The sequence below is a fragment of the Chenopodium album genome, chromosome 27 (genome assembly GCF_948465745.1).
Source record: "Chenopodium album chromosome 27, dcCheAlbu1.1, whole genome shotgun sequence".
Taxonomy (NCBI): domain Eukaryota; kingdom Viridiplantae; phylum Streptophyta; class Magnoliopsida; order Caryophyllales; family Amaranthaceae; genus Chenopodium; species Chenopodium album.
In genome coordinates, this window is record NC_137860.1 from 12,683,410 (window position 1) to 12,701,957 (window position 18,548).

The 18,548-nt window shown below is 39.2% G+C and overlaps 3 protein-coding genes across 4 annotated transcripts; all 3 read left to right on the plus strand.

The window, feature by feature from the left end:
- The first annotated feature begins 814 nt into the window (after positions 1-814).
- LOC145619692 (uncharacterized) lies at positions 815-2,194 on the plus strand. The gene has a single exon (XM_081674395.1). It carries the CDS (start codon positions 815-817, stop codon positions 2,192-2,194), a length of 1,380 nt encoding a protein of 459 aa, XP_081530521.1.
- Positions 2,195-2,209: 15 nt separating this feature from the next.
- Positions 2,210-4,231, plus strand: LOC145619693 (uncharacterized). Its single transcript, XM_081674396.1, has 6 exons — positions 2,210-2,450; positions 2,592-3,153; positions 3,231-3,536; positions 3,611-3,671; positions 3,769-4,044; positions 4,169-4,231. Exons 1-6 carry the CDS (start codon positions 2,210-2,212, stop codon positions 4,229-4,231), a joined length of 1,509 nt encoding a protein of 502 aa, XP_081530522.1.
- Positions 4,232-4,911: 680 nt separating this feature from the next.
- Positions 4,912-8,251, plus strand: LOC145621461 (uncharacterized). Of its 2 annotated transcripts, none has more exons than XM_081676190.1 (7): positions 4,912-5,472; positions 5,556-5,610; positions 5,695-5,913; positions 6,010-6,101; positions 6,325-6,434; positions 6,556-7,011; positions 8,025-8,251. In XM_081676190.1, coding segments are annotated over exons 1-5 (504 nt in total). In that variant the 5' UTR covers positions 4,912-5,335; the 3' UTR covers positions 6,326-6,434; positions 6,556-7,011; positions 8,025-8,251. The 2 variants fall into 2 exon arrangements, with proteins under 2 accessions (XP_081532316.1, XP_081532315.1); XM_081676189.1 differs by having other exon boundaries at positions 4,932-5,472.
- The last annotated feature ends 10,297 nt before the right edge of the window (positions 8,252-18,548 follow it).

Genomic DNA, 18,548 nt, shown 5'->3' on the forward strand with positions numbered 1-18,548 from the left:
TGGTCTAACTGTTAATTTATGAAGTACTACATGTTTTTCAGAAAGAATTTTTCAATATATCTTTGCATGCATGTATGATATCTTGCAATATAATATGATATAGAAGGCTATTTTTTCATGTCAGTCATTATGCCAACAAAAAATACAATACAGAGTAGTAGTTGTATATTGTTGTTGTCAGGGATAATCATAAATTAGAGCTTAGATATAAGGATATGCATAACCTTTATTTAAAATAAGTAACTTTTTGTTAGCTTAGGTTTGATCTAATAGATTCTTAACTGATGACAAGTAACTTTTTGTTTTGTTTAATAAAAGAGCTTCATCAAATAATGTCATCTACAACATCCCACGAGATTAGTACCAAGGAATCTACATCTTATTATTGACAATTTAGTTTTAAAATATTGAAGCATATTTAAAGCAATTAAGTGGTAAAAAATTCTTTCTAGTACCAATTCCATCCTTCTTTTTATCTTATACAATATATCTATATTGTTATTTAATTAGTTTACCCATCTAAATTTATTCCTTACATTAGAAAATCTAGAATTGAAATCACGTTAATCTGCTTACTTTCTTTTAAACTAATTCTACATGTATAGGATACCATGTAACTGTAGTTTATACAGAATTAACATAATTTTGTTATATGTAAAATAGTTCATTCTCCTCCATACTTTTTTCATTTTCCCGCTTTTAATTCTTTTTTAATTTAATACATCATATATAAATTCATATTTACACATAAATCTGCTAAATAAATCATTATAATTTTCTTATTTGTAACCTTTTCTTTTTATTGTGTTTAAGAATGAATATGGATCGAAATTGGATGAATCATAATGGTGTAAAGGATAGACAAAAACCGGAGTACATAGCTGGTGTTAATGAATTTCTACAATATGCTTTTAGGGGGAAAAGTAACGAAATAATGCTGAAATGTCCTTGTCTTAACTGTCGGTTGGTTTTGTCTCAAAATCTTAAAAATATGCAATGTCACTTACTAGTATATGGCATCGATCATACTTACAACCCATGGGTGAGTCACGGAGAGAGTGTAGAGCAAATTGATAATAATGAAGAACAATATACAGAGGAGGTTTCAGATAATGAGAATGATGAAATGCCTTTTGATGACATGGCCCCGTTTGTTTTTGATGCAACAAATGCGTGGAATTCTATAAACTCTACATCTATTAATGAAAATGAGAGAACTACAAATTTAGAATCAAATAATGGCACTAGTGAAACACCTATGTTGCTCCAAAAATTAATAGAGGATATGGAGGCTGATTTGTATCCGGGGTGTAAAACATATAAGAGATTGGAGTTTATTATATCATTGTTGCACATTAAAGTTAGTAACAACTGGAGTGACAAGTCTTTTTCAATGTTATTGAATGCGTTACATAGGGCATTTAATTATGATAATAATTTTCCTTCAAGCTCCTATAAAGCAAAAAAATATACAAAAGCGCCAGGCTTAGACTATGTTAAGATTGATGCATGTGTCAACCATTGTGTTTTATTTCGAAAAGAGTATGCAAATGAAGTTAATTGTCCTAAGTGCTCAGCGCCTAGATGGAAGCAGGATGTATGTGAAGATGATGAGAATTCAGATGAGGTTGTGGGTGTCAAGAGAAAAACACGAGTACCTCAATTAGTATTACGTCATTTTCCACTTATTACAAGGCTCCAAAGGATGTTCATGTGCTCCAAGCTAGCAATGCATATGAAGTGGCATAAGAAAGAACATCCGGGTGATGATGATGACGGCATTATGAGACACCCTAGAGATTCGAAATCGTGGAATTCTTTAGATGAGCTATATCTTGAATTTTCTGCTGATGCAAGTAATGTACGCTTGGCTTTAGCTAGTGATGGGTTTAATCCAGGGGCAAACATGAGTAGTAGATATAGCATATGGCCTGTGATGTTAGTACCTTATAATTTACCTCCCTGGATGTGCATGAAAAGTGACAACATGATGTTGTCATTATTAATTCCCGGTCCTAAATCTCCTGGTAATGACATAGATGTATTTCTACAACCTCTAATAGATGAGTTGAAGGAATTATGGGAGAGTGGGGTACAAACTTTTGATGCACACACTAAGGAGACATTTAATATGCGAGCTGTGTTAATGTGGACAATTAGTGATTTTCCGGCATATGCTAATCTGTCTGGCTAGAGCACTAAAGGGGCCATGGCTTGCCCTAATTGCCACAAAGACACGAATTTTGAATGGTTGAAAAATGGCCACAAATGGTGTTATATGTGTCATCGTGTGTTTTTAGAACCAGATCATAAATGGAGACTTAATAAGAGGCTCTTTGGTAAAAAATTTGAAAGGCGTCCACCACCTAATCCATTATCGGGGAACGATGCTTTGGAGCGGCTACATGGATACCCTAATGTGGAGTTTGGGAAAGATGATAAAGGAAAACGTAAAAGAGGCGAAAGATAAATTGTTCACCAGTGGAAAAAAATAAGTGTTTTTTTCCAATTGCCATACTGGAGACATCTGCTAGTTCGTCATAACTTGGATGTAATGCATGTGGAAAAAAATGTTTGTGAAAATATATTAGGCACATTGCTTGACTTACCTGGAAAGAACAAAGACTCCTTAAATGCTCGGTTGGATTTAGAAGCCATGAAAATGCATGATGATCTTCGACCAAAGAGTGTAGGGGACAAATATGAAATTCCACGAGCCCCTTTCAACCTGACCTTAAATGAAAGGAGGAAAATAGTCACATTTTTATCGAAATTGTCATTCCCGGATGGTTATTCATCTAATATTTCTCGATGTGCTTCTTTGCATGATGGAAAAATCATAGGAATGAAAACTCATGATTTTCACGTTTTCATGCAAGATTTGCTTACCCCGGCCTTTCAAGGTGTCTTAGATGAAAAGGTTTTAGAACCTTTAAGAGAGCTTAGTTTGTTTTTCAAGCAACTATGTGCCAAGACCTTAAAAGTAGTCGACTTAGAACGAATGGAAGCAAACATAGCAATCACATTATGCAAGTTGGAACGTATCTTTGTTCCAGCTTTCTTTGATGTCATGATTCATCTTCCCATACATTTAGCTACAGAAGCAAAATTGGCTGGGCCTGTGCATTATCGTTGGATGTATAGATTTGAAAGGTAAAGTATACTTTTTTTTCTTAATATGTAAATGTAAAAGTGATTGTTATTAAACTAATTATAATATTCATTTTTAGAGCAATGCGGACATTTAAGTCATTTGTAAGAAACAAAGCTCACCCAGAAGGATCAATTGCTGAAGGGTATATTCAGAAAGAATTTTTGGCATTTTGTGCTAGACATCTTTCTAAAATTGAGACACAATTCAATCGTTTAGATCGAAATGAGGACATAAACTATCCACGACTTCATAGTCTTGCAGTGTTTTATACCACTGGTAAGCCACTAGGAAAGCCAAATTTAAAGCAATTGAGTATTGAAGACCGGAGAAAAGCTCAATTATATGTTTTGCAGAACTGTGATGAAGCACAACCTTTCTTTGAGTAAGTTTGTGAAATTATAAATGTATAATTAAGCAAACAAAATGTTTCTTAACAACTTTTGTTTTTTTTAATAGTGAATATGAGAACAGTGTAGGTCATCAAGACGTTGAATTCTGCCAGTGGTTTGAGAATAGAGTAAGATAGTGTGTTATTCATATATTTATGATGTGTAATACATCAAATTTTAGCATGCACATTTATTTTTTTCTTTCTTATTTACATTTAAAAATAGATTACACAACTTTGGGATGATAAGGATGATAGAGTTACAGAAGAATTGTTGTGCCTAGCACGAGGACCAATGAAGAGTATTGTGACTTTTGATGGATATGTTATTAATGGGTTTAGATTTCACACTAAGAAGCGGCAAAGACATTGTAAAACTCAAAATAGTGGCGTTATTGTGAAAGGGGATGCAGAGAGTGGAGGGAAGGACTTTTACGGGAATTTGGAAGAGGTTATTGTGCTAGAGTATGATGCCTTAGAAAACCGAACAAGTCCTAAAGTGGTATTGTTCAAGTGTAAGTGGTTTGATGTATTTAGTGAAGGAAGGGGGATAAAAAAGGACAAATTTGGGTCTATACTTGTTAATGTTTCTCGTACATTGCAAACAAATGAGCCTTTTGCATTAGCTTCTCAGATTGAACAAGTTTTCTATGTCTCTTCTCATGATGAAAGACATTGGAAATTTGTAATTAAAGCTAATCCTCGTAACTTTTTTGATTTCCCAAATGATGAAGACACTGAACAAGATGAATCTCTATGGAATATTGTTGAAGAAGGAGCAACTAACCTTGAAGAGTTCGCTGCATTGAGTGATGAGGAAATCAATATGGTTAGAGATGATTTTGAACCCGAGTTGGTTGACGCAGAGGTCATCTTAGAAGCTACTAATAATGCTGACATGGATAATGACGATGAGCAGGATGAAGAAAGTGAAGAGGATGATGAAGATGATCTGGACACAAGCTCTAGTATACATGAGTTAGATGAGGATCTTGATGATGTAGAATATGACAGCGATAGTTCTACAGATTTTCCCTCTTAGTTCTTGGTAATTGGTGTTATCTAAACTAAAAGGAGTAAATGTGGCACTTGACCTCATGTTTTTCTATTTTAATAAATTTATTGTTTTAATATCATTGTAGGCATCAAGCAGCCGCGGAGATTGTGGTATTTTTAGGCGCTATTTTGATGTATTTATAAAATAAGGGTTATCACATATATTAGTTTCTTGATTGATTTTATTTTATATATAGATTGTTGATTATTATTGTATTCATAAAGTGTTAATGCTAATAAGCAAACTGCTGTTATTTTATCAACAATTCTCTAATGCTTATTTTAATTTACTAATATCATGGAAAAGAAATTATTACAGTGAAATGGCAATTCAGCAAGTACAACAGCGTGCATCGCAGTTGCGTAAGACAAGGCAATTGTCAAATGCAAGGCAACAACTGAATGAGCAGCAGGTGGATGAGCAGCAGGTGGATGATGTGCAACAACAACATCAGAATACAGAGCGGCAACATCAACCGAATGTGCAGCAGCAACAAGAGCAAAGTGAACAACAGCAACAACAGATCGTGGGGCAGCAACAACAACAAAATGTGCAGTATCAACAACAAACAAATGAGGAGCAATAGCATGATGCAGAAGTAACAACTAGTGAACAAACTAGAGAGACTAGGTTGACATATCGAGAGAAACGAAGGCTTGAACAAGCTGAACATCGACTAAAATTTCCTGATCGTAAGAGGCGTGGGCCAACTAGGGGTAAGAAATATGTTAATAGAATGTGGAATCCTAATTCTGAAGAAAAGATTAAAATAAATTTCATGGATGAGCTTCGACGCGTGGTTGGTGAAAAGGCAGATGAATTCATATGTGATTGTAGCAATTGGGTGAAAGAATTTTGTCCCCTCAAGTCATTGTATGTGCTATTACTTATTAGTTTTTCTAATATATGCTGCAAAAGTTATGTTTATGACTTTGACTTTACTTCATTCTTGACAGGAATTGGGCTAAGATGGATTCAAGTTCAAAAGAGAGGTTGTATAAAAAGATTCGGGTAAGTTTTTAAGTATTTGAGACCATTTAAAATGTCTGAATGTGTTTAGCATGGATGGATATTTATTATGATTTATGTTGGCAGGGTAAATATGATTTACCTGATAAAGTTGCTGGTGTTGATGTTAAAGAAGCGTTGAGCTTTCAGTGCTCCATGTTGTATAAACATTGGAGATTCAGGCTTAAAGAGCAATACTTTAGAAAAAAGTCCATTGCAGATGCAATAAACAGCAAACCAGATAATATTGATGCTAACCAATGGACATGGCTAGTATGTGAGTATTGGAATGATGAAAAGCAAAAGGTAAAATTCCCTCTAACTCTTTTCTTTTTTTTACCTGACATTAATTGAACTTATATTTCGATAATCTTCTAGTGCCTTGTTTATTATTGCTTGTAGCGTATTAGTAAAGTTAACAGGAAAATAAGCTTAAGCAAATTGAAACTCCTGCAAATGGTGCAAGGTCTACCGCAAGAATTTTCCATGAACTGGTACGATCTCTATATTTTTGCAATGATCTACATTATAATTGGTTTAAAGTGGTGCATGTCTGCTTTAGGAAAAGCTCAGAAAATGTTAATAAACTAATTTATGCTTAAAGGCGAATGAATTATTTCATGGTAGATCTTTTCTGCTAGCTTTTGAACTGTTACTATTATTTTAGCACTAATCACATTTCATTGTATAATTTGGCATTGCTTATCATAAATGCAGATGAATGTGCAACAAACTCAAGGTAGTCAAGAACATGAAGGATCATCAGATAATCCTCTTGAAACTCAACAGGATCCTCTGTACATCACCTTATTTGAAAGAACTAAAAAGTACTCAATGTTCTCTTGGTGGATTTTTTTTAATTATCTTTTTATATAAGTTTTTTTTAAAAAAAATTTAAAAAATTATTGAATTAAGTTGTTTATTGTTGTGCCTGATTTAATATGCTAGGCATAAAGACAGGGGATTTGAACCTAATGCTGAAAAAGACTATGAAGCGCTTAGAAACCTTCATGAAAAAGAAGTGGAGGAGCATGGTGTGGATACACTAAGTGTCAAAGCAGCATACATGGAGGCTTTCAAACCAAAGGCTGGATATGTCAAGGGACTTGGTCCTGGAGCTCGTCCACCAAAGAAAAGAAGAGTTGAAGGAGAAACTAATGAAGTTAGAGTGGAATTATCGGCTGAGATTCAACAATTAAAAGAGGATGCCGCAACACGTAAGGGTGTACTTGTATCTCAAATTGAAACCCTGAAGGAATCTAATGAAGAGCTTAGAACCTCAAATGAAGAGCTTATAGCATCAAATGATGAACTTAAAGCGGCCGTATCTAGAATCAATATAGAAGCTCAAAAACGTGAAAAGAAGCTCAGAGATGATATGATGAAAATGTTTGAGCAACTTAGGTATGACACTTTCTCATCTTCAAAATGAGATATATATTTTAGCTATTATCAAAACAATATGTTGATGCGTGTTGTTGCTGTCATGGTTCCTTTTAGTGTCTATTAGCTATTTCTTTTCCACCAGTTGCACTAAAGATTAGAATTAACGATGACAAGTCACTATTGAACATCAGAATTAAATTAGGACTGGAATATAGAAATAAATGAATATTTAATAGAATATCAGAATTATATATGGATGAGGTTAGGTGACCTTAACTATTGAACTTAATAAGCTTAAGCAAACTGAATGCTTGGATGGAGTATGCAGTCAAATAGAATTGATATACACATATGATAACATATACTCTATTGGTCATGTAAACATATAATATATGTTCTAAAACTCCCCATTATGGCTTCTTCATATTCACCCAGGAAGCTTATAGGATCAGTCCATCAGAAGCAACTACCACCAGTCCTTTACCACCTGGTGTTAAATTAGGCTATTTAGCCTGCTAAGGCTAGGTTAAAGAAGATTACATAAGCTTAGTAGAGATGTTGTTTTAAGTACCTTTATAGTTCTTTCCTGATATGAATACTAGTCTGTCATTGTATTTTTCCAATTTTTTTTTGTTCGTTATGGTTTTACACTACCTGCTAGTATGCTATTATTCTAAAACTCCCCACTATGGCTTATATATATACTCTTTTCTATTCCAACACATTTTTTTTATTTCACTCTATAAATTGTTCATAGTACAGAAATTGAAATGGTTCATAGTACATAAACTGAAATTGTTTCTGATGGGTTGTTCGTTTTATGAATGTAGTTAGTTTTGTCAAATTGTTAGTTGTTTTCAAACAAAAATTTGCAGTAGTATGAGGCCGTGAAAATGAACAATATATATTTTCGAATGCATCAGTTTTAATACTTTTGTGTAATAAAGTCTATATGAAGTTTGCATTTGTGAAAATTTAGGATTCTCTCAATAATTATTTTTATGTTACTAACTTATGTTTCACTTACATAGGAATAACATGGGCTAGCAATGAAAGATGGATGAACGCAACTATTGAAGGTGAAATATATGAGCAGCATTGAGAAGGGGCCGATTGAATTAAGTCTGTAAATAGTGTTATGTTTCTGTTATTTAATTTTTAAAGGATCATGTATCTTGTTGAAAGTTGACAAAGTGGGATTATCTTATAATTTGCACATTTCTTAGTATGTTATTTATAAAATAAATTATTTCATTTAGTCATTATTCAGATAAATTTGAAATTTAATAGGTTATACCAGTATAAAAAATATATATATAAAAAAACCCATAAACAAAGCATTGTATGATGCCGACAAATATGGGCAACGAGTAACTTCGTTGCACAAAGTACTATGGGCAACGAGGTAGCACGTATGGGCACACAGATGGGCGTCGAATAGGTTCGTTGCCCAAACTACTATGGGCAACGAAAAACACTTTGTCGCCCAAAAGAATCAAAGATAGGGCAACGAACTTGTTCGTCGCCCAAAATATTATGGGCGACGAAATAGGCAGCGCAAAGGCAACCAACTAGTTCGTCGCACAAAAAACCATTGCGCAACGAAATAAAAAGTCGTCGCCCAATATGTAATGGGCTTCGACCTTTGGGCGTCGAACCCATGTCTAGGCCCAATTTGTCGCCCAAGACTTTGGGCGACGAATTAGTTGTTTTGGGCTTCGAGTTTAGTCGTTGCCCAAAGTAGAATTTCTTGTAGTGAAAAGGCCACCGGTTCAAAACCGGTGGCAAAATAACTAATTGCCACCGGTTAACCGGTGGCAAAAATCCTTCCCGCAATTTTTTTTTTGGTATTATAAAGTATTGCCACCGGTTAACCGGTGGCAATAATGCCCTTAAAAAACAAAAAAAAAAAAAAATTTTCATTTTTTTCACTTAAAAAGTAGTATAAACATATATATATACATAATATATATATAAAACACATATATATTCACTTAAAAAACTAATTTGAATGCTAATCGGTTAAAATTATAAAATGGTCTAGTGCATTATATTGAATGCTTAACTAATGTCTGCAATATTATTTGAAAATTATGAATAATACTTGCAAAACACAATAAATACTTCGATAAAATAAACTACAAATTAAATTTAATTTTCAATTTCATACTAATGAAACAAGCAATAATATGAAACTATAAAAACTTAGTTAGTTAATTTCAACTATCCAACCCTTCTTGTCTTCAATCTGGCCATTTTGAACACCAACATATATTGACGAGAGTTTCTTATACATTGAATTGGTGTCTGTTGTTCCATATTCTACCCTGCATTGTTAAACACATATATATTCACTTAAAAAACTAATTTTCTCAAAATAAAAAATAAAAAAAAAACAAAATAACCAATAAAACCCACGACCCACCCACAACCCAGAACACACAACCGCCAACCCAGAACACACCACCCAGAACACACCACCACCAACCGTCACCACACACCACCAGCTCCAACCCAGCCCAAACCGCATGCAACCCACAAGGACCCATCACCGAAACCGACCCATCACCCAAACCCACCCACCACGACCCATCGCCCAAACCCACCCACCACGACCCATCACTAAACCCACGACGACCCTGATCGAACACACAACCAAACCAAAACCCTAACCACTGCCAGATCCACCACGACAGCAACTAAAACCCTACCCACCGCCAGATCCGCCAACAACAAACGAAAAATTAAAAAAAAAAAAAAAAAAACCAAAATACATACCTTAAAAACCAAAATTGGTTTGAATTTGGTTTAATAAGGTCAAATTCGACCATGAAAAGTCTAGATCCAGAGTTTTCATGGTCAAATTTAACCTTTAAAACCATTAATTTTTTAACACCAGCAACCACAAAACCGCCGGCGACGAGAAGAGAAGTGAGACGAGAAGGAGGTGCGACGAGAAATCAGGAGGTCCGAAGAGAAGGAGGTGCGACGAGAAAGCAGGAGGTGCGACGAGAAGGAGGAGGTGCGACGAGAAGGAGGTGCGAAGAGAAAAGAGAAGGGAGACGAACAGGAGAGAGAGAGAGCAGGAGGGAGAATGAGAGCAGGAGAGAGAGACGAACAGGAGAGAGAGAGAGAGTAGGAGGGAGAATGAGGAAATGGGAGGGAGGAAAGAGGCTGGGGAGAGGATTAAGTTAGGGTTAGGGGTTTATAAAGGGGGGGCGGTTTTAATAATAAAAAAAAAAAAACAAAGCCACCGGTTTTGAACCGGTGGAATTAATAATTTCCCACCGGTTCGAACCGAACCGGTGGCAATACCCTTCCCACAAAATCGCGCCCATTTTCCCCCACTATATCCCCACCGGTTTTTAAAAACAGGTGGCCATTTGGCGGTGCCTATTTCGATTTTTCTACTAGTGCAAGTTTCAAGCCTCAAACAATGAGGCGGAGTATGAGGCCCTACTAGCCGGCATCCGTATGTGTAAGGCGGCTGGGGCAACAAAAATTGACGCCTACTCTTATTCGCAATTAGTTGTTAGCCAGTATGAGGGTGTTTTTGAAGCAACCCATCCGGCTATGATCAAATATCTTCAGGCGATCAAAGAGGAAGTCGGGACACTTGAAGAATTCCACTTGAGTCAAGTTCCCCGGTCAGACAACAATCGGGCGGATGCACTGTCTAAGCTAGCATCCTCCGCCTGCTGTGACACACCTCGGTCAGTCTTTTGGGATGTTCTGGAAAAAAGGAGTATACGTGAAGAGGCCATTGGAGTCCTTGACCAAAGTTCCACCTGGATGAATGGCATCCAGGCTTACCTTACTGATGGAACGCTTCCGGGTTCACCTCAGGAGGCGGCCATCCTGAAAAAGCGAGCTGCCAACTTCGAGATGAGAAACGGAGAACTCTTCAAGGCTAGCTTCCTTAAGCCCCTCTTGAAGTGTGTTACCCCAGAGAAGGGGAAGGAGACTCTCGAAGACCTACATGCGGGGTTCTGTGCCTCTCATATAGGCGGCAGGTCTTTGGCTGTCAGAGCCAGACGGCACTACTTTTGGCCAACTCTTGAATCTGATACCATGGAAATGGTTAAAAAATGTGACAAGTGTCAAAGGTTTGGCAAAATGATCCACCGTCCGGCTAATGATCTGACGGCAATCTACAGCCCGGTCCCGTTTGCTAATTGGGGGATGGACATCCTTGGTCCTTATACGCCTGCTCCAGGCGGAAAACGCTACATTTTGGTAACTGTGGATTACTTCACCAAGTGGGTGGAGGCAGAGGCAGTCAAGAACATCAAGACAAATGATGTCATCTCTTTCATCTGGAAGAACATCATCACCCGGTTTGGGGTACCTATGTCTATGGTGTTTGATAATGGCCCCTAGTTTGAAACACCTCAACTCACAACTTGGTTGGGAGATCAAGGCATCTCCAGCTACTTTACTTTAGTTGGTCGACCTCAGGCAAACGGCCAAGTTGAAGCCTTCAACAAACTCATCGCAGACGGCATCAAGAATAAAATTGAAAGAGCCGGTGGCTTATGGGTAGAAGAATTAATCCATGTCTTGTGGACCATCCGGACAACTACAAAAGGGGCGACTGGTGAAACCCCATTTCTCATGGTCTATGGTGCTAAGGCTGTCTTGCTCATTGAATGCTATGAGCCTACTCTAAGAATCATGTTGTATGATGAAGAGGCAAATTGGGAAGCCATGCGGCTTGCATTGGACTCCCTCCCAGAACGCAGGGGCAATGCTGCCCTGCGACATGAGATATACCGTCTGAGAATGACCAGAGCCTACAACAAGAAAGTACACAAGCGCCCTGTGAAAGTGAATGACCTTGTGTTACGAAAAATGGAGGCAGTCGGTAGGGCGAATGAACTTGGAAAGTTAACTCCCAATTGGGAAGGAACCTACCGAATCTATGAGGAAGTAAGAGACGGCACCTACCGCCTGGAAATTCCAGACGGTAGGCGGCTGCCCAGAACTTGGAATGTAGACAATCTCAAAAAATACTACTTCTAAGTTGTAACTTTTTGTAAATAGTAAGCCTATGAATGAAAAGTAGCTTTCTGTTTTCAAATTATGCTTTTGTTTATCATGTTGTTTATTTAACATACATGCGCCCTTTTATGTAATCTATCTGCGTAAAACACAGACAGACCCGTTTGATCAATATAAATTTGAACAGGAGGCCAATGGCCAGAAATTAAACTAAGCACAAAAAGGCTTAATGGCTACATAACCGCCCCCAAATGGGGCATAAGGCTCTACGCCGGATGGTTGGACATTATATAAATTCGCCTGCTCCAATGTGAAACATGGCGTCCGACGACGCCCCTCCGGGTGTTATCGTCGCAGAGAGCATTCTATTGTTTGCTCTACCATCGCATACAGACGGCAAAGATTGAACGGTCTGATTGATCAACTCATAGCCACCTGACCATAGTAACTTGAAAAACGAATCAGTCTTAAAAAACCGGATGATCATTGCATCACCCAGCAATTGACTAAAGTTTTAACTCAGGTTACCCCTAGAAAATATACAGTCTCCCAAATGGGGCAAACAGGCTAAGTATAATTAGAAACAAATAATGTGGTTATCAACCTACACAGACGGACCAATTCTAAAAATGGCCCTAGTAGGATAACTGAAACCTGTTGAAGGCACCTGAGGCTGCCTGGAAGATATAAGCCATCTGCTATCGTAATAAAATAATAGCAAACGGGGCCATCAAATTTTATTTGCAAACTCATGCACTTGTAATAACTATAGCATGACTAATCATTAATAATGACATCAAGGTCGAAAGACCACCTGCATCCAAAACCTTCTGATCGTATGGCCGACTGTGTGCTTGGCTTGGGGCAATCACCTAAGTGATTGATTGACTTAGAAATTATTCATACCTCTCTTTTTGGTATCACCAATTTCCAGTCAATCAACCAATTGTAAACCCAAGCACACATCCGTCCAGGGGCAAAGCATCCGGTACGTCATAAACATCCGGAATGCCATACCTATCAAGCCCAAATTCAAATGCAAAAATGCAACATTTAAACGCAAAGTATAAACAACATTCGACCTAATGGTTGGATGATTCATCATAAATTAAAAAGACTGACCCCATGGTCAGCCAAATGTTTTGTCAAAACGGCTCAACAGCCGGTGAGATGAAATAAAAAAAATTGTTAAGTGACCCGACCCCACGGTCGGTAAAGAAACAAAGTTACTTGGCACACAGGCCAGAAATGCATAAACATGGCCATACGAGCGCAGAAATAATCCAGGAACAGCTCAATTAACACCAGGGACCGACTGCTCAGCATTATCATCCGCCCCTTCCTGCTCATTGGCGGGATGATTGACCGTTTGATCCTCGGCCGGCTCCTGGTGCTCCCCCTTTGTGGCTCCCTCCTCCGCCTGCTCTTCCTCCGCCAAGGGCTCCTCCGGCTCCGCATGCTCTTGGTCCAAGGCGTCGGTCGCCTGCTCATAACGATACTCCCAAATGGAGTAATCGTCCTTAGGAAAGAGAGCCTTCCATGCCATCTTCATTCGAGTGACACAGTCGGCCTCATTCTCCTCAATGAGCCGGCGCTTTTCATCCTCAGCGCGCTCCTCAAACTTGGACCTGAGCTGCTCCTCCTGGTTGGCAAGCTTTTTTCTAAAGCTCTCGACCTGACGACGGAGACTAGATGTGTCTCTGTCGATGTCTTGTAGCTTGCCAAGCTCCACCTTGGTCACCTTCAGCTCCCCCTTCAGCTCCACAACCCTCTACTGAGCCGCCTCCGAATCCTTCTTAACCTGCAAGTTGGCAGCCGCCTGAGAATATAGTATATCTCATGTTAGCAAGTCATTCTTGTTAACATCAAATTGCGCTCTGTTAAGATTGGAGGCGGCCCGAAGGTTGGCAGCTCTTACCTCCTTGGTATTCTCATTGAATGGCTTTTTAAGGCCATTCACTCGCAGCATTGCCTGCATCCGGACAAAAGAAAAGGGTCGTTAGTAAAACAGACGGTCCGAATGAAATTAGAAGTGGAAATATTTTGAAGTCTTTACCTCTGCGAGAAGAGCAAGGATGGCATCCAGGTTCATGCTGCCAACTCCCCGGATGGAGTCACGTTGCTCAGCAGTAACTCCTCTTCGGAGCATTTCCTTAGCAATTTCTCTAAGGTCTGGAGCTTGGGAGGGGGCTTCTGTATATCAAGAATTAAGTTGGGTGTTATTTAACATACATCCGGCTAAAAGTTTGAACAAGTCTGGGTGTTATTTAACATACATCCGGCATAAACACAAATGAATACGACTGGTTGTTATTAAACATACACCCAGTTAAGGATCCAAATAACTTTGGCCATTGTTGAACATACATGCGGCTAAAAGTTTGAATTATTTGGGGTGTTACTTAACACACTTCTGGCAAGTTATAAGGCCGCATGATCTAAAAGTTTGAATTATTTGGGGTGTTACTTAACACACACCCAGCAAGTTATAAGGCCGCATGATAAAGGCCGCATGACATGCTATACTTGACAAAAAAAAAGAGAGAAGAAAGAAAGTGAGAAGTCAAGTACCTGAAATGACAACCAGGTCCTGGACCTGCTTGCCTTGGCGCCTGCCAGGGGTGCCTTCTCGAGCAGACGGCGAATCCTTAGATTCGGACGCCTCCTTGAGAGCGGAGAGAGCAGCCGGCGATTTGCCGCCTGTGGAGGGATGCGATCTGGAGTTGCTGGCGGAGGGTTTATAGGCCACCGTGTTCCGGGAGCGTTTAGCAGGCGTCGGAGACGCCTCCTTAGCAGTCCGCTTGGGGGGTTTGAGATTAACCCCAGGGACTACAGGAGGCTTCACTGAGCCCTCCTGTACAAGAGAAATTCACAAGTTAGTGAAAAATATACAAAGTTAAAGTTATAATTGAGGCCGGATGAATAAGGGACGGATGAAGGGAAGACTTACATGTTCAAGTTGCTCCCGTTTGAAGAGTTGGCTCTTCTTGTTCATCATCTGGCGGTAGGCGGAGGCGGAGCCGCTTGGTTTCTTGCTGGGAGGGAGCTGAGACATTGCTTCTTCTGCAAAAGGCCGAATAGGTGGTTAGAAAACAACATCAAAATTTTTGCAAAAAATAAAGTATGCATGATATGACCCTCATCCGTCTACCCACCTCTTCCTTTCTCTAAGCTCAGGCCACAAGCAGCCAAATAGGTCGGGTCCTTGAGCCATTTATACTGGGGGGATGTAGCTGCTGAATTTTATTTCCTTCTCAAAACCCCCCTCTATCGCCTGTACTTCTACCTTAAACAACCTGGATCAAGAATATGATCCCATCCTTCTTCAGTGACAGGCGGCAGTAAGGCCTTTTGGCCAAGGAGATAGGGGTTCTGGTTCCAAGAGTTGAACTTAACATTCCGGCTGGTATCAGGGGAGGTAATGATGTAGAATTTTTTCCTCCAATCCTTCAACTTGGATTCCTTACTAAGTGTCATCATGTACCCCTTATTACTTGTAAGGGTGTACCAGTCGGGGCCGGCTGACTGCGGGGCTTTGCTCAAATAATGCATGGAAGCAAACTCCCCAAAGCCAAGTTCAACATTCTGCATCCTACAGGCGGCCACATACCCCAGGATGTTCACTCATGAGTTAGGGGTGAGCTGCCAAATACCCAGGCGGTATCCATCAAGGATACCCTCAATGGCCGGATCTAAGGGAAACCTAAGACCCGCCTGGATCACTGCGGCATAACAGCCGAATGCAGTGTCCTAATAGCTCTGGTTAAGGGGCCAGATACAACATCCGTCAAGGCAGGCACCTTGACTTCATAGCTGGCCCCCATGACATACGTATCCCTAAACTCATCAACCCCTTTAGCATGGTCTTTTGGGTGGAAAGGGAAATGTGTGTGAAGTAGGGGGTGTAATCATCTTGAAGAGAAGAGGACGCCTCACCTTGACCCCTTTCAGGGGAAGCGGCCTCCTCGTCAGGCTTTTCAAACGGCCCTTGTTCAGATTCAGAGCCGTCTGAGGAAGAGTTTAAGGATGAGAGGGAAAAATATTGGGAAGAGTCCTGGTCAGATTCAGCCTCATGCTGACCAGGCGGTAAGTCCAAGATAGAATCATCCGGAGTACTCGGGGTTCCAGGCCTGTCATAATAAACCTCGTTTCGAGGTACCCTGATAGAGCCATCCCCCTCATCCCTCCTTGTGGTTCTTTTCATTCTAGCCATAGTGTCCTGCACAGACACAAAGTCGGTCGGATTCGGGGACGAAGGAAGGGTGGGGCAAACGGCACCCCTAGTCCTAGATTCAGCCGTCCCTGGTGACCGGCTGATAACTACTCTAGGCCGTGCCGAATGTGTTTGAGAAACCATTTTATTGAAAGAAAAAACAAACACAGGCGGAAAAATTTTAAAAGAACAAACAAAAGAAAGTTAGACGGTTACCTTTAGAAAGGTACGGTTGACTTGGAAACGAGCCGGTTGGTGCAGTCGGACAGTAACAAACGGCAGAGTACACACTTTTTTGAAAAATTCTCTAGAAAATTCTCTCAAATTTCAACGCAAGATGCGTGAAGAATGAGGGTGGACTTTCCTTTTATAGAGGGGTAATTTTTGAGGGGTTGCCTCGATATTACCCCAGAGGGTGATCAGTAACTTCTCTTCGCCAAATGAGACGCTGACATGTGTCACAGACGCCCCGTGGCATGCCACGTCACCTCTGTGACAGGGGCAAATGTTTTGGGTAAAATTACCCTACCACGTGGCGGCCTGAGAGCACAACACGTGTCTACCCATTATTAGGACACTTGTCCTTGCCATGTAGGTCTATGCAAAGGCCAATTGAGAAGTGACACGTGGACACCACTGTCACACCAAGGAATGACAGGTTTCAAAGCCCAATTCCCCATGACTTGTCATAGCCCACCAAATCTAGGTCACATGACCTAGAGTAAGGGCACATTTTCCCATGACCCTATAAATAGGGAGAGATTCCCCATTTTGGGGACAAGTTGATTCAATCATTTATTACATCACCTGTATTTCTCTCACATCAGAGAAAGAACCTGATCTCGAGATCTGTAAAGATCTCACCTTTATTTCTGCACCTTTTACTCTTCTACACGTTCTAACTTGACCGTCGGAGGCGGAACTCCAACCAACAGGAGATTCCGTTGTTTTGTAGGTACAGGCCGCGCCGGACCAATCTTCGAGCTGTAACTCTCCCGAGGGACTAAAAACACCCAAAATAGTAACTGTCTTTTTTATTTAGTTTATTGACTATATTATCTATAATACAACAAGTATGTTGTTTTGGTGTGTTAGTTATGTTATATAATGGGTCATGTTATTAATAATATGATATATGAATGAGTTGTAACTAAGTGTTATAATGGATGATTATGTAATGTAAAGATGTTGAAGTAAGGTTGTACATCATTTTAGTGTTTAAGCCATTAATAATATGATGCATATTGGTATTTATTTATTATAATATTTGGTTATAAATACCAACTAACAACTTGTGTGTAGCAGTAACTTTGCATTTACTACAGTTAATGCATGCAAAACACCTACATATATATTTCAAAGTTTTGAATTTAGTTTTTTAATATGAATTTTTACAAAAACATTTATGACAATACGAAAAAGTTAATACGACAATATGTAAAATGTAATAGACAATAAAATTGGTCCATAAACTATGGCATAGTGAACCAGCATAGTACATATGAGGCAATATTACATTAGTGACCCAGTACAAGTCCATAAATTAAAGAGGCCAATAAAATGAAAAATGCTCCATAGGCCAGAAATTAAAGAGGGCAATAAAACGAAAAAGACTCCATAAAGTGGAGGCCCGAGTAAAAACTATCAAATGAATAAAAATACAGTCTTCATTCGCAGGCTAAATAAAGGCCCACCGGGAAATGGCCCAGCGGAAGTTGGTCTAGCAGTTGATGGTCCAACGTTAGGCTTAATTGTGTCAAGGGCCTACAACAATATAAACTAGTTAAATCAATAACATATAATTTCCATTTCTATTAGTTTACTTGTAGAAGATTCTATAGATATGTGTAAGGAGATACCTCAATTGTCCCGGTTCCTTGAACAATGCCGCCTTGCATTCCCTAACCGATTTCTTATCCCATAGAGTAATGACACCCCCACTAAGGCCCACTCCATGTGTCCATGCTTAACTAGTATAGTATTTTCTTATGAATGTCTATCCATTTGGTGTATTGACTACGAGTCTCAACCAAAATTAAAACAGCAGGTTTATATTTACGAGTGACGACATTATAATTACTTATAAATGACGGTCGTGCAACATCTCTAACATTCCATATTACAATTGGAGTTCCATATGGTAAAATAGTTAAGTTATTGTTTTGGGGGGGTAAGTGTAACAACATAGTAACGAGAATCAGGCAAATCCTTGTTAAGGTTATCTTGGATGACACCAATTTGAAGACTACATATATTTCCATGAACGTGGAAAACTGATAGGGCATCACTCACACAACCAATTTTAACTATAAGAGGCTTTGAACATAGACGATAAATTGGA

What these genes read in the sequence shown, in the direction of transcription:
- LOC145619692 (XM_081674395.1), top strand. Translation starts at nt 815, where the DNA reads ATGAATATGGATCGAAATTGGATGAATCATAATGGTGTAAAGGATAGA.
- LOC145619693 (XM_081674396.1), top strand. Translation starts at nt 2,210, where the DNA reads ATGGCTTGCCCTAATTGCCACAAAGACACGAATTTTGAATGGTTGAAA. An exon ending in GAAAGATGATAAAGGAAAAC is followed by an intron (nt 2,451 to 2,591) that starts GTAAAAGAGGCG and finishes AAAATATATTAG; the next exon opens with GCACATTGCTTGACTTACCT. An exon ending in ACCGAACAAGTCCTAAAGTG is followed by an intron (nt 4,045 to 4,168) that starts GTATTGTTCAAG and finishes CTTTTGCATTAG; the next exon opens with CTTCTCAGATTGAACAAGTT.
- LOC145621461 (XM_081676189.1), top strand. Translation starts at nt 6,325, where the DNA reads ATGAATGTGCAACAAACTCAAGGTAGTCAAGAACATGAAGGATCATCA. An exon ending in TTATTTGAAAGAACTAAAAA is followed by an intron (nt 6,435 to 6,555) that starts GTACTCAATGTT and finishes TTAATATGCTAG; the next exon opens with GCATAAAGACAGGGGATTTG.